General features: G+C 57.0%; 1 protein-coding gene across 2 annotated transcripts in view; it reads right to left on the minus strand.

Annotated features, from left to right (window-relative positions):
- Positions 1 to 15,670, minus strand: part of SLC9A3 (solute carrier family 9 member A3) — a 40,752-nt gene that overhangs the window by 15,140 nt on the left and 9,942 nt on the right. For both annotated transcript variants that reach the window (XM_068535095.1, XM_068535094.1), the window contains exon 2: positions 113 to 415. In XM_068535095.1, the coding sequence (XP_068391196.1) occupies positions 113 to 415 (303 nt within the window). The remainder of the gene's footprint in view (positions 1 to 112; positions 416 to 15,670) is intronic.

The following is a 15,670-nucleotide window of genomic DNA, read 5'->3' on the forward strand; positions in this document are numbered from 1 at the left end:
AGGTCTGTGTTCTTCGTCCTGAGCTTTCTTAAATGAGGCTGCCTGGAGCCCGCCCTGAGGACCCCCCAGGACCCTCCATGAGCCCCCTGGTTGGGGGGCGGTGCCCACTCACCCATCAGGCCGCTGCGGAAGACGCCGTAGAGGGACAGGCCGGTGGTGGCCGCGTTCCACACGGTGCCGATGACGGCGTACAGCAGGATGGTGCCCAGGTTGCCGAAGAAGAGCCGGTTGGGCATGAAGTAGCCGGCGTCCAGCACGATGGGCGGCAGCAGGTAGAAGAAGAAGACCGTGGGTGTGAGCGAGAAGGAGGCAATGTGGTCGGCCGCCAAGACGATGCCGCCCAGCACCAGGCCCAGCACGATGAGCAGTGCACTCTCGGGGACGACGCTGGTGACCTTGTGGGACAGGTGGAAGCCTGCGGGGGAGGGGAGGGGTCAGGGGGGCCGGGACCCCCATGGAGGTGGGGAGGGGAGGGCCAGGGGGCCGGCCTGGCACCACAGGACAGACATGAACTCGGGAAACAAGGCCCAACATCCGGGTCTGTGGCCACAGAGGAGGTCCTGCCAGTCCCCCTGGCCCCAAGGACACCCTCCTCAGATGTCCCCCTGCCTCCTGCTCAGAGAATGGCCCCCCTCCACAGGGAGCCCCCTGTGATAGGCCAGAGGGGCTGCATGGTGGCTGGGGGACGGAGGCCCAGGTTGGTGGGCAGCATGCGGGGCCTGCAGGCCCCCAGGCCCCAATGACCCCCTCCGGCATCATCCCTTGTGCCGTACCTGGTGACCAGGACCCTCACCCTGCTTGAAGCCCAGCTGTGTTTTGATCTTCCGTGGAGGGACCCCATGCCGGCCGTCCCCTCTGCCTGGCTCTCCTGGGGTCAGAGCGCCAAGGACGAGAGCCTTGTAAGGCCAGGGCCTTAGGGCTCCCCAGCAGCAATCAGCCCCACCCCCACAGTCACGCGCTCGGGGGACAGCGGGGCCGCAGAGGTCTCCCCAGCCACGGCCCCCTCACCTGTCAACCCTGCCAGGACCTCGGGGGAGGCGTGCACTCCAACAGTTGGGGCCATTTCTCCTTTGTTCTATTTTAAGACTCAGGGAAAAAAGTGATAAGAATCCTGTGTTAAGTCTGATTTCAAAATAGTTGGAATGTTGACAGAAGAGGTGGACTCTTCAGCTTAAGCAGAGTTTGAGATAGTTCTCTCTTCACTCACGCAAGTTCTGTTTCTTGAGAGGTCTTCTTTTGTATTCCAAGGAGAGCTGTCTCCTGAGATGCAAGGACCCCAGAGCAGCAGGAGGCGGGGCGTCCAGTGGGAGAGGCTGAGCCATGCTGGCCCGTCCCAGCTGTCTCAGGGAAGACTTCTTGGGCTGGGTCCCACGGGTGCTGATCCAGGCGCCCTGCACCCTGCCCCTGGCCTGTGTCCTCGCCGGTAACCAGGGGACATCTGGCGGTTAGGTGCTGGCTCTCCAGGGGGCTCCCCGAGGAAGGAGGGCCCGGGTCACTGCATCTCGTCCCCCGGGACGGTCCTCTCCGAGTCTGGTTGAGACGCAGCGTGACAGGCGCGGGCCCTGCTCTGTGGCCCAGGGAGGGTCAGGTTTCAGCCAGTGGAGGTAGAACGGGCACTGCTTCCAGGACCCGAGGACCCGCTGGTGCCCCAGCACCAGCTGAACATTTTGATTTGGGAGCGAGCTTCTTCCTCCGAAAGTTTTCACACGTGGCAGGTGGGGGGTGAGGGCAGCTGCTGCCCCAAGTAGAGGCGCCCAGGAGCCAGCAGAGCGGTCCTGCCTTCGTGGGGAGACTCAAAGGCCCGGAGGCTGATGCCTCAACGTTTCCACGTGACGCAGTTACCAGGCCTCGGTGGCCGCCGCGGGTACCGCAAGGGAGGCCGTGTCTGAGTGCGAGCCCCAGCTCCCTGCAAGTCCTCCAGCCCTGCCCTGCCCGTGAGCGCGGGGCATCGGGGTTTGGCAGGCTCACGTCCCCCTGGAGGGGCTCTCTGAGCCCAGCGTCGGAGGGGCCCTGACGTGGGGAAGACGGGCCGGCGCCCCAGAGCCCCATTCTGGCAGCACCTGCTCTCCCTGGCCGCCCGGCGAGGACGCGGAGAGACGCGTCTTCCCTTGACGGCACACTCCCGCACCCTGGGCTGGGTGACGGTCGGTCGGGGCCGCCCTAGGCTTTGGGAGGAGACCTGGGAGGCCGTGCCCTGCGCCCCCTCCGCCCCGTGGCTCCTGGCCCCGACGGCCAAGTGCACAGGGCAGCGCAAGAACCCTTGCAGGTCCCAGGCCCCCCTGGACACCAGGATCAGCAGGGCCCGGGCCCAGGAGTCTGCGCTGGGCTCTGACGGCCGCTCGGGAGCTGTGCTCTCATAGAAAGGCCTGGGGCTCTCGCCCCTCCTCTGCACCTCCCAGGAGTTCCCTGAAGTCCACAGACGGCGGGCTCGTCCTCTCGTCTCCTGCCCGATGGGCTCGGCGGCCGGGAGCCGAGTTTAGAAAAGCCGCCCGGAGCTGCAGGCGCGTCCCGAGTCCCCTACCTGCTGGGCAGTTGTGAGGCCGCGCCTTTCTCTGGGGCACGGGCGGCATCCGCTCCTGCCTGCCAAACTCCCAGCGAGCCCGGAGCAAACTGCACGGAGGGCCGCCCCCCGGACCCCACCCCATTCACCGGAGCTGCCGTTCCCCACGAACTGTGTGTCTCCTGCTGTTCTCCCGTCCTGGCCAGGCTCCAGCAGAGGTCACGTCTGGGACGGCCCCTCAACTGCCCCTTCACCCCCTCGGTGCCCGCTGGTCTGGGGGCCCCCTGAAGCTGAGGCCAGCACTGCGGGTCGTTGGGCCCAGGGCCAGGCATGGAGCACGAGTGACCGCTGACCCCTAGCGAACCCCCTGCCAAGGCGGCAGAGGGGGGCAGCCCAGGGCTGGCTTCAGGTCCTGGGGCTCATGTTCAGTCTTTAGCCGAATGTCTCCCCAGATTAGACATTCCGAGTGGACCTCGGATCTCCATCACCTCTGACAACTGCGGGGCCAGCGGGGCGGGAAGGTGCCGAGGAGCCAGGTGGCCCTTAACAACAGCAACAAAACTCAGCCCCTTGGGAACTCGGAGTCCTAATCCTCCGCCACATTCCTGTACCGCAGCCGGTTACCAGAAAATCTTATTAATTTGGAAAACGGGTGGATGAGACACAGGCTGACTTCACACCAGATGCTCTCGCTTGGAAGGAAGCCCTGAAAGCCCAGAGAAAAAGTGATTTGAACCTTTTACCCATTGAGAAAGAAATACATACACACACAGTGTGGACGGACGGGCGTGCCGTTCCAACTTCTGTGTCTGGCAGTGTTGGACACACACCTCTGTGCACGGCGGGGCCTACTGAGCGCTCACCTGTGTCCTGCACAGATGCCCGTCTCACCTGCCCACGGGGGGGCTGGGGGCGGTGGTCACCTGTCCCTCATCCCAGGCAGGTGGGAGACGGCATCTCCTGGGAGATTTAACCTGACTTTCTTATCCTGAGTGAGGTTTGTGCGTCTCTTCCCATTCGGGAGACATTTCTTCCTTTTCCGTGAACCATGTATTCACGGCCTTTGCTGCCGCGTCACTGGGTTATCCGCCTTTTCTTACCGGCGGGCAGCTCTTCACGCACCGGCGCAGGTGTATTTCCACTTCAAAGGTGTGGTCACTTAGCTTCTTGTTCAGGTTTTGCTGTAGGCAGATGTCTCCTGTTCAGGTAAATCTGTTGGTCTGCTCCATGGCTTCTGAGTTTTGTGTTATGCTTTAAAAAGCCATCCTTTCTCCTATGTTTTCTACTGAATGTTTGATGTTCAATTTAACTTTACTTGAATCTCACAAAGAAAATATTTAAAAATAGTCCTGAAACTGAAGGACCTGCCCAACTCCGGAGAGAAAGGCTCCCGAAATCCCACGAGTGAGCGTGGCCGCTCCAGCCCCTGCAGGTGTCAGGACCCCACCATTCCCTCCGCCGCAAGGCCCTTGCCCAGACAGTCTCAGCACCCGTCTCCCTTGGGGGCCAGAGGTCGGCACCACCTTCTCACGTCTGCGGGTGTCTGCCCAGCTGGCCCCTAGCCTCCTGCAGACCCAGGGGATGGGCCGGACCAGCCCGGTTTTTACTTTACTTCTCCGTGTGGTTGCCTGTTTGCTTGCTTTTTCTGTCTGGTTGTCAGAAGATGTTTTGTCTTTGAGAGCATCCTTGTAGCAAGGGTATATCTTAGCGCTGATTCTCCTTCTTCCTCTGATACTGGGGACGTTGGCTCAGCCTGCATTTCAAGGAGGCATCCCCGTCCCCCGGCAGTGGCCAGGCCGGCTCCCCGAGGGCATTGCGCTAACTACGCGTGTGCCACACGCTCATTGCTCACAGTCGGTTCCGGGCAGACCGCGGAGTCCCACGGAGTCCAGCAAATGCGCCGGGAGGAGGGAGTCACCGGGCTGGCTCCCGCCCGCCTGCCACCCACAATCTCTCAGACCTTTTGTCCGCCCGGTGGTTTGCCTCCAAGACTTCCGTCTGGCTCCTGCTGTTCCGAGTTTATTTCTCAGATCTCACCGTGTTAGTTCTTCTCCAGTTTTCTTAGCTAGGAAAATCCTCTTGATATTTTCAGCACCATTTTATTGTCTCAATTTGAGCTCCTGTCTTATTGAATTTGTATTCTGGCCCTTGTCTGTGATGTAAAGCTCCACGGGGACTTTCCTTCTGTTTCTTGGGTGACGTTTTACTCCAGGGGGTTCCTCCCTCCCTCGCTCCCTTCCCTCCTGCTTCAGCGTCAGCCCCTGCCGCCCCGTGCCACGCAGCTCTGTCTGCAGCCTCCGCCTCTCAGGTGTTGGGGGAACGGCCTGACACGCACTTGCTGCCTGTGTGGGTCCACGTGCCTTCCCCTGAGCCAGCGATCGGGGCGGACGGCGCTGTCCCTCCCCTGTGGTCCGAGACCTCTGGCATCAGGTTGGCCCCTGGTTCCTGGTTTGTCTTTCTGGTCTGGGGGGAGGGGTAGCAACAGTCTGCAGGGGGTCCCCATTCTCCGTCTTCGCCCAGAGCTCCGGGGTCTCTGCTTGATGGGAATTCTTCACGAGCCGTCCCGCCAGCCGGGCCCGGTCCGGCCCGCGGGCGGCTCTCCCGTGACCACCATCAGACGGCAGTCTGCATTGTAATGAGCTAATTAAACTGAAGACTTGATTGATTTTAAATGGCAATTTGTTAGTGGCTCAGCCATTAAGCCCATAATGGGCGTTTTAGGAGTTGGTGGGCCAAGCTGCAGGTGCCCTGGGCGTCCGCGTCTGCCTGAGGACGCTGTCCACCAGCCGGGAGGGAGGCCGCTCCCGGTGGGGCAGGTCCCTGCAGGCCGGACCCTTCCTTCAGCCGCAGACTGTGCATGGTTAGGACGGTCACTCACGTCGCAGCTTCTGCGAGACGGCGGGGATGACGGGGTGGAGACAGCGGCCAGAGCACATGCTGGGCCCCTCCTTCCAGCATCCGTGGCCCCGCACGGCCGGGTCTTCTGGGGAAGCTGCGAGGACAGTGGAGGGGCTCATCGCCGCCACCCCTCGGCACCCCGGTCCTTGCTGGGGGCACCAAGACCCCAACAGCGGCGTGCGGGTCCTCATCCGCCTCCCAACCTTCGCCGCCTTTACCTCCGAAGACGGAAGGGCCTGCAAAGCAACTCGGAGCAGCCCCCTCGGTATCTTGGGCCCTGCAGCTCCGGGGCCTCCACGTCCGGCCAACCCAGAGCCTGGGCCACGGACATCGAGGGCCTGTGTCCCGGGGCCGCGCCCCTGGGAAGCGAGTGGGGGGGCCGCCCTCCCCATCGGGCCCGCATTTGCTGGGAAGCCAACCCTTAGGCTGGGAAGGTGGAGGCCGCCTGAGGCCTCAAGGGACTCTCGCGCCCTATGTGTAAAGGGCCCACGTGGGGCCCAAGTGCACGTCCGCCGCGGGGCCAGAGCCAGGCCGAGACCCACAGGCAGCAGCTTCGCGGGTGACTGGGACCCCACAAGTGTTACAGGTGCTGATGCAGGGAGAGCACGTGACACACACCCGGGACCCGGCAGAGCGCTAACGACCGCAGGAGACAGGACACAGTCTCTGTGGAGCACAAATCCAGGGGCGCCGCGTCGGCAGGGCCCCGAGGAGCCGCATGAGGCCGGACCGGAGCTGCCCGCCCGCCGGGCCTCCCAACAGGGACTTCCGAGCCCACGGGTCTCTGATCGCCAAGGCCTGGGGAGTCACAGCTAATTAAGCACGGCTGCAGGACGGTAACAGCAGGGACACGTGTGTTTACTTCTAATTACAAACCCTCGGACTGACGTTAAAGGTCGGGAGGCGCCCGCGACCAGCCAGCCATTCTGGAGGGGGCCTGCGCAGGGCGGGCACCGGGAAGGTCACTGCCAACGGTCCTCACGCCCCCTCAGAACGCGGCCGGGAACCCGGGGCCCAGGGTCAGGCCCTCTGTGGCCACCGCCCCCAGGGACCTCTCAGCAGGATTCAGCTGAGTCCACGCAATGCAGCGGCACAGTAAATCCCTTGGTTTTACTTTAACACATACGAGCCTTGGTAAATCCAGCTCTGCTTCAAAGTAACCAGATGAACGGTGAAACCCTTCCAGCAGAAAGATGGGCAGTCACTGGAATGCACAGGGGACCCCCCCCTGCTCGGGAGGACGAGCGGTCCGGGTGGGACCTGAAATGTCACACACTCAGAGGCAAAGACACACAGACACACCCACGCAGTGACACAGACACACACAGGGACACACACAGGGACACACAGACACACACAGTGACACACGCAACAGACACACACACAGTGACATACGCAACACACACAGACACACACACAGTGACACACAGACACACACACAGTGACACACAGACACACACAGGGACACGGACACACACGCAGGTCCCAGCGCTGACTCTCCAGCACTCTCTACAGTCGCGCCGTGGGGGTCCCCGCAGCCCCTCCCAGGACAGGCACTGGCCCGAGGACCCTCGTCCTGGGCTCAGAGGCGTCCCCCCAGATGCCACCCCCTGCAGGGCAGGCAGCAACCACCCAGCAGGTGTGACTGGTGATGTCACGTATAATTATATGCATTAATGATAATAATTAACAAGTGTTGTCAAGTGAAGCCATGAGTGAGTGGCCTGGCCCCAGCGCCAGCTGGGTCTGCAGCCGCCAGCCCCCCTCCACACGCAGCGCCCTTCTCCCCAAGAGGCTTCTCCATCCTTCTTCTGTGTCAGCCTGCTCCTAAGTGCTCCACATACAAAGAAGCACACATTTTAAGCTTTGCCTTCTTAAGATTTCATGATTGGCTCTGACTTAAAGACTTGGGAGAAGAATTCATGACAATCACACCCCATGGATGGGCACCAGTGGAGTAGTTCCCATTGTCCCAGCAATGGACCCACTGTCAATAGCTGTCCAGCCAACTGTCCTCTGGGTAATGACCATGAGCTCTGGAAAAAATACCCACAACAAACACAACACTGAAGAGAGAGTAAACGAAGGCAGACACCAGATGGGCTCTCCACATTGAGGAAGGGACCAGTGCCAGCCGATTTCCTTGTTTTTTTATGGCTGTTTTTCAAAGGGCAGGTCCCAGCTGGGGCCATGCAGAGCAGCTAAAACTCAAATAGAAACCTACAGTCTGACTGGATTGAAAAATCAGAGGCTAGAGATCAGGGCAACCACAGGAGCTGAAAAGAGAGGGGGGAAATCCCAGAAAGGAAAGAGCCTGAGAGGCCAAACCCCAAATTCTGTGCATGAACTCTTGAAATCTCTGGCTGATCCTTGAATTACACACAAGAGAGACAGGTCCTGAGCTGCCAGAAGCAAAAATTCAGAGGTTTCAGCTGCTGTCACCACAGGGAGACACATTTGGAGTTTCGGTCCAGTCCTGGCAAAACCACAATGCAGCAACAACACCCACCACAAAAATCAATGCTCTCCAGAGGAACATAACAGAATACAGAGTCTCTACAATGTATCATTCATAGTGTCCTGGAAACAAATCAAAATTACTAGACATATGAAGAAACAGGAAAATGGGATCCATAAATCAGTGGAGACCTCAAGATGACCCAGATGTTGGAATTAGCAGACAAGGACTTGAAAACCGCTATTATAACCATGCTCAAGAATGTAAAGGAAAATATGCTTGTAATGAATTAACAATAGTAAATCTCACCAGTGGAATACAACAGGATTTGGCAATTTTTTTCTAAAAGAGCCAGATAGTAAATTGTTTAGGCTTGTGGGCTACACATTCTGTTTTTCAGTTACTCAGCTCTGCCACTATAGCACAAAACGGTCATAACATATATAAACAGAGGAACACCACTGTGTTCCAATAAAACTTTATTTACAAAAACTGGTAGCCAGCCCATGGGCGTAGTCTGCTGGCCCTTGAAATAGAAGATATCTAAAAGAACCAAGTTGGAATTCTAGAACTGAAGAATTCAATAACCGAAATAAAAAAGTCAATGGATAGGCTTAATAGTAGATAGAGATGACAGTAGAAATGAACCAATCTGAAGAACAAAGAAAAAAGAAAGATAAAAAGTAAACAGAGCCTCAGTGGCCTGTGGGACAATATCAGAAGAAATTGGAGTCCTAGAAGGAGACGAGAGGGCAATGGAGTAGAAAACAATCTGAAGAAGTAATGACCAAAAATGTCCCCAATTTGATGAAAGATATCAATTTATAGACTTGAGAACTACTTCAGATTAGACGATTTCTATTGCTCTGCTTCAAGTGAAGCTGAGGGTCCAGGGCAGGTAAGTTTGGGTGCGGGAAGGGCCTAAAAGCTGCAGGTCAGAGGTGAAGTGGGCGCCTGGACTTCGGGGTGAGCTGGGTGGGGTCTGGGGCCAGGCCCTCAGAAGAGGAGGGCGGAGGGGCTGCTCCAGGGCCTGGGCCCAAGCAGAGCACCACGGCAGGGCCAAGGCACAGATGGTTCACGCTGACGGTGTCAGTTTAATGACACACAGGGCGTGATTGCTGAAGGTAGCTGGTAAGCAGGTCACTGAGACCTTACTTCACAAAAGAATTCATTGAACTTGAGCTGTGACAGGCACAGCAGCAAAAACAGCAAAGGCAGGTAGAGGTAAGGTTTCCAAATCAGAATCACACGGATCCCAGCGCCGGCACCACACAAACTCCCTTTCTCTGCGTGAGGTGTAAAAAGGGCCACAGAATGGCATGTGCTCGGTGACTCTGCTTTTACAGAATGAGGAAGCTGGAGGCTGGTGGCCCTGGAGGCTAAACAAACCAGAAGAGGCATTCTTCAAAGTTCTAAGATTTAAGAACATAAAGTTAGTTACATCACAGGGAGCCATCACTGAGGGGAGAAAAGTCTTGACCTCAGTGGAGCTGCTGGTTGGCTGGAGGTTTGGAGACTGACTGCAGTGATCAAATTCACTGTGAAGTCCACCGGAGCCAAGATGCAGGCTGTTCCACTCTGGCGCGGCTTCGGGGAATCTGGAAACAGGTTTCCTGTAGAGGAGCAATGTTACATCTCGCTGACCTTTATACCTTCGTGTGAAAAATTTCAGCAAGGCCATTTTCTCTGAGGATGTCTTTTGTGCAGATAAAGTGCGTGGGCAATGTCCCAAGGTGTCATAAACCACGTCTGCCATTCACGTGGCTGCCAGGTCACCGCAGCCCCTGCTATCAGGGCGCTCCCAGCACTGGCCCCGAAGCCAGGACTTTGTCACAGGCCACTGCCCAGACCCAGAGCAGCAGGAAGCGATGGGACTATTGATTTCTGATATGGACACCGTGCTGCAGAGGGCAAAGGGCGAGGAGACCATCAGAGGACCCTGCACGGGCACGGGTCTTGAGAAAAGCTGGACCGAGCTATGTAAACTGTCCCTGGGGGCGAACGGCACAGCCAACACCCTCACTGGGACTGCCTTGCACCCCCAGGTTCCCATCGTTCGGCCCAAACGCGTGCAGGGGGCTCAGGACCAAGGGCAGGAGCTGCCCCCCACCCCGTGCTGGGGCCACCCAGAGGAACAGCACCTGTCAGAGAGGTCAAGAGACAGGGTTTCTGCACATTCGAGGGCTTTCTGTTCTGAGGGACCTGTGTTGCCGGTCACTAGCAAGTTATTATTTTATTCCTTTTAGACTTGGTTTCCTTATCGTAAGATGACAGTCTAGACCTTTCTGGGCTGTCGTAAAGATGAAAATCAGATTCCTGCAAGGAAGGTGGATTAAGTGTTTCCTTCCCAAGCCCAGTGAAAACAAAAGGGCAATGGTGTCATTTATTTTCTTTATTTTTAGATTTTTGGCCAGGCCAGCAGGAAGGGGGGTTCTGAAGACACTGGCATCCTGGCCTCCCCACCCCTGCAGCCCCCGCGCTCCCTGCTGGGCACCGTGAGGTCGGCCCCCACGTGCGCGGACCCAGCCTGATCAGCCGGGGGGGGAGGGGTGGGGCGTGGGAGATCTTGGGCTTGAAAACCAGTGGCCGAATCATGTAAAGCACAAGCAGAGCAAGTGAGGAAACGCTGCAGGGAGAGGCAGGTCCACACTGGGAAAAGGAGCTGCATCCTAGACAAAAGAGTGCACTCAGCGATTTACAAACTCTTGTTAATATGAGAAAATACGGGAGCAGAAACTAAAAACTCAATGGAGGGACCTCCCTGGTGGTCCAGCGGTAAAGAATCTGCCTTCCAAGGCAGGGGATGCGAGTTCGATCCCTGGTCGGGGAACTGAGATTCCACATGCCACGGGGCAACTAAGCCCGTGTGCCACGACTACTGAGCCCGCGCGCCTCAACTAGAGCCCACGTGCTGCAAACTACAGAGCCCACCCACTCTGGAGCCCGCGCATCACAACTAGAGAGAAGCCTGCGGGCTGCAACAAAGAGCCTGCATGGCGCAACGAAGATCCCGCGTGCCGCAACTAAGACCTGACGCAGCCTAAATAAATAAATAAATATTTAAAAAAAACCCACAAAACTCAATGGAGGTGTTGCAAGATGAAGTTAAAGGCTCTCTCAGAAGACAGAGGAAAAAGACAGAGACACCAACACAGGAGAGAAAATTCAAGAGTAGAAAGGACAACACAGGTTCTCTCAGAAGGAGCTAGAAGAGGGACAGAGGGAGAGACACGGACGAAGCAGCCACAAACGTCTCCGGATGAAAGGCTTGTGCTTCCGGGGACCAAGCTCGACAGATGAAATGAGATCTGCCTCAAAGCACATCATTACTGGGGAGAGGAGGCGGGAGGAGGGAGGGGAGAGGGGAGGGGTCCCCAGCATGAATCCAGTAGGTCATCAGTCTGCTCAGGACGGTCGATGTCACCCTCCACTGCACAGCCAGTCCCCAGAGGAAGGGGGGGAAAGTCACATTTGGTGGAGAATGAGTCCACCAAAGAGGGGCTCCCCAAGACAGAAGGCATGGGATGCCAGGCGGGGTGCCCCATGGAGGGCAGGGTGACGGGAGGGCCGGTGCTGTGTTTGGCAGAGGGAAGCCCAGGGACCTGGTGTCTCGGGACAAAGCAGCAGACACGGGGGCTGGAGTGCTGTGCAGCACAGCAGCCTGCAGGGGTTTGGGGCAGGGAGTTATTTAAGTACATAGAAAATGGCACCACCGACCACAGACAATCATTAACTTTAGGTAAAACGAACGGTTGTGCAGGAAATGGAACAGTGATCTGTGCTATTCCAGGCTACGTTTCGTGTCGTCATAACAGTGTATGGCACTGAAATCTTGGTGGGAACATCAGAACTCAGGGAGCAAGCACGTGGGTGGGGGCAGGTTCCCCACATCTGGGAAGCTGACATCACAACTCCTTCCCGCCTCGCCCACCTCATGTCTGGTCCCGGCCAAGGTAGCTTGAAATGCCCAACACATGGCAGCAAAGCCAGGAGCCACAGGGCGAGCACACTGGCCTTACTGGGGGCGGGGCCGCAGGGCAGATGCTGTGTTCCCAGGTGACATGATCATCTGAGTAGAAAACCCCAAAGAATCAACAAAAAACTCCTGGAACTAGTAAGTGATGATAGCAAGGCTGAAGGATATAGATTGTCAATTGCTTCCTATGAACTAGCAGTGAATGTACGGAATTTGAAATTCAATACACAATACCGTTTACATCAGCACCAAAAAAACCCACGCTTAGGTATAAATCTAACAAAATATGTGCTGGGCCTGTATGAGGAGAACTTCTAAACTTGGATGAAGGAAACTGAAGAAGATTTAAATAAATGGAGAGAGAGTCTACATTCATGGAGAGGAAGACTCAATATGGTCAAGATGTCAGTTCCCAACATAATCCACAGATACAATGCAACGCCAATAAAAAATCCCAGCAAGTTATTTTAAGTGAATATCAAGAAATTGATTCTCAAATTTACATGGAGAGGAGGTATAAGACCCAGAACAGCCAAGGCAACATTGAAGAGGAACCAAGTTGGAGGATGGACACCACCCGACTCCAGGACTTACTGTGAAGCTACAGAAACCGAGACAGTGCGGTGTCGGGGCCAGAATAGACACATAGATCAACAGACAGAACAGAGCCCAGAAACAGACCCTATAAATGCGGTCACCGATCTTTGACAAAGGAGCAAAGACAACGCAATGGAGCAGAGACAATCTCTTCGACAAATGGTGCTGGAACAACTGACGTCCTCACAGAAGATGAATCGAGACCTCACACCCTTCACAAAAATCAACTCAAAGTGGATCAGGGACCTAAAATGAAACTGCAAGACTATGAAACTCCCAGAGGATAAGACGGGAGAAACCTAGATGACCTCAGGTTTGGAGATGAGTTTTTAGACACAACACCAAAAGTATGATCTATGAAAGAAAGAATTGATAAGTTGGGGTTCCTTCAAATTAATGAAGTGTCTGTGAAAGCTAAGAGAATGAAAAAAGTCATAGACAGGCATAAAATATTTGCAAAACACACATCTGATAAAGGATTTGTATCCAAAATATACAAACGACTCTTAAAACTCAATCAGAAAACAAACAACCCAACTGAAAAATGGGCCCCAAATCTAAACAGACACCTTACCAAAGAAGAAGTGCAGATGGAAGTTAGGACACGAAGAGACACTCACACCATGCGCTGTTGGAAACACAAATGGAAACAGCACCACTGCTCATCCTCCAGAATCATTAAAGTCCAGGCACTGACCACACGAATTGCTGGTGAGGACGTGGAGCTCCAGGAACCCCAATAGGAATGCAGAAGGGCGTCGCCGCTCTGGAGGACAGTATAATAGTTTCTTACAAACTCAGCACACTCTTACCATGTGATCCAGCAATCATGCGCCTTGGTATTTACACAAATGAGTTAAAACCTTATGTCCACACAAAACCCTGCACACAGATGATTATAGCAACTGTATTCATCATTGTGAAAGCTTGGAAGCAGCTAAGGTGTCCTTCAGCAGGTAAATGGATAAACTGTGGTCCATCCAGACAGTGGAATATTCTGCACTAAAAAGAAGTGAGCCATCAAGCCATGAAAAGACGTGGAGGAAACTTAGATGCGTGTGACTAAGTGAAGGAAGCCGATGTGAAAGGCTGCATCCTGTAGGATTCCAACTCTAGGATATTCTGGAAAAGGCAAGACCATGGAGACAGTAAAAGCATCAGTGGTTGGGACTTCCCTGGCAGTCAGGTGGTTAAGACTCCGCGCTTCCAATGCAAGGGGCACGGGTTTGATCCCTGGCTGGGGAACTAAGATTCCACAAAAAATAAATAAATAAAAAAAGTAGATACATGTCATTAGACATTTGTCCACACTCATAGATTGTATGACACTGATGGAAATTTAATGTAAACCTTGGACTTCAGTTAATAATAACGTATTGATATTGGTTCATCTATTGTAACCAATGATCGGTGCCAGTGCAAGATGTTGACAATAGGGAAACTGTGTGTGTGTTGGGGGGGGGAGGGGAATAGGGATGGGGAGTACAGGAAACTCTCTGGACTCTTTGCTCAATGATCCTGTAAATTTACAACTAAAAATATTCGGTCTACTAACTTTTAAAAGCCAGCATCTCTGCAGCCACGGTGGGTGCTCCTCTGGACGGTGGGCCTCGCGCTGGGATGTGGCCTCAGGAGGCCGGGCCAGGGACGGAGGTGACACACTGAGTACTAGAGGGCGGGATGGGCGGGCTGGGAAACATGCCTGCTTGTCACCCAGAGGGAGAACCCGGTGCCGTCAGCCTGCAACTTCCCGCCAGCGTCAACCATCCGTCCTGATTCTACTGCGCCAACACGACGGGAAGGTTCCCCCAGAATTCTTACAAACAAAAGCCCCACTTTTTACTGCAAAGGGTGTTGTTGCCACCCACAGGGAGGGGTCCCCCGGACCAGCAGAGTGAGGTCCGGGACCCGGGAGGGGGCCTGCCCGTTGGGGGCGTGCGGCGGGGTGCCAAGGAGGGAGGCGTGGGCAAGCGTGAGTGTGCGCGAGCAGGGGCGGCACCATCTTCAGACACCAGCTCTGGCGGCCCCGGCGACGACGGCAAAGCCCGCTAGCGACGTGGCGGACCCGCGGTCCAGCGCCAGCCAGGCCCGGGTGCGCGGCAGTCTCAGACCTTCGAGTCTGCGGCACAAGGCGCTTCGCCGAGATCCGGGAGCTCCGTTCACACGGGACTCGGCGCGAGAGGACCTCCCGGGGGAGAAAGTCCCGGCCGGGGCGCAGCGGCCTCGCTGCTGTCCGCTCCTCAGCCCTGCGGGCCTCTCCCTGCCCCGAAGGAGGGGCCCCGACGACCACCGACGCAGGGTCCTCGGAGCCCGGGAGCTCCACGGGAGGCGGGAGCCGAGGCTGCGACCCCTGCGACCCGCCCTGCGCACACCCCGTGGGCCCCCGACGGGCGGGCCCAGGCCAGGCTGCCGGGAAGAGGTGCAGACGGGTGCGCGGCTGCGAAGCGGAGGACCTTGCTCCCGGACAGCGGACGACTTGTCTCGTTTAACTTTAACTTCCCACGGTCAGGCCGGGGGGCCTGCGTGGATTAGGCTGAGAACAGCTAAGCGCGGCCCCGGGGCTCCTGCAGGCGGGGGCGGGGGGGCGGCGATGCGGTGGTCCCACGCGCTCCGGGCGGCCTGTCCTCAGAGGCGGCCACCGCGGGCACGGGGTCAGGGCCAGGCCTCCTCTGAGGACAGGCCGTCCGGGCAGCCGGCCTCCTTCCCGCTCCTCTCCTGGCCGCCTCGGGCCCCCCTCCCCCGAGCCTCCGTGGCCACGGGCCACGGGCACGGCTCAGGACGGCAAGGACTTGCAGCCTGTGGCTTGGGAGGGCGCTCACGCCATCTGCCTTCCGGACGTGTTCAGCTCATTAACACTAAAAGGAATCTCCAGATCGTGAGAAAACCAGGATTGTAAATGGAAAGCCCGCCGGAGCTACTGCTCGCATGCCAGTTCCCTGGGTGCCCTTGAGGGCCAGGTGGGGGTCTGCGGGGGCTGCAGGGACAAATTCCCCTGGTCTCTGCCCCCCGCACCAGCTGGAAGAGGCCGGGGGGGCCGGGCGTGTTGGGAGGAGGGTCCCAGAGCACTGGGCCCGGGGGCAGTCGGGTTGCACTGGCTCCCCTGGCCTGGCGAGAGGAGCCTGTCCTTGCCCCCGGGCGGCCACGTGTGCTCACCCTGCATCGCCAGTGCCTCCCTGGGGTGCCCTGGCGGAAGGCAGAGGTGGTGCTGGGCCAGGATGTGCTCCCCTCAGGCCCCCAAGGC

The sequence above is a fragment of the Eschrichtius robustus genome, chromosome 2, assembly GCF_028021215.1.
Source record: "Eschrichtius robustus isolate mEscRob2 chromosome 2, mEscRob2.pri, whole genome shotgun sequence".
Classification (NCBI taxonomy): Eukaryota; Metazoa; Chordata; class Mammalia; order Artiodactyla; family Eschrichtiidae; genus Eschrichtius; species Eschrichtius robustus.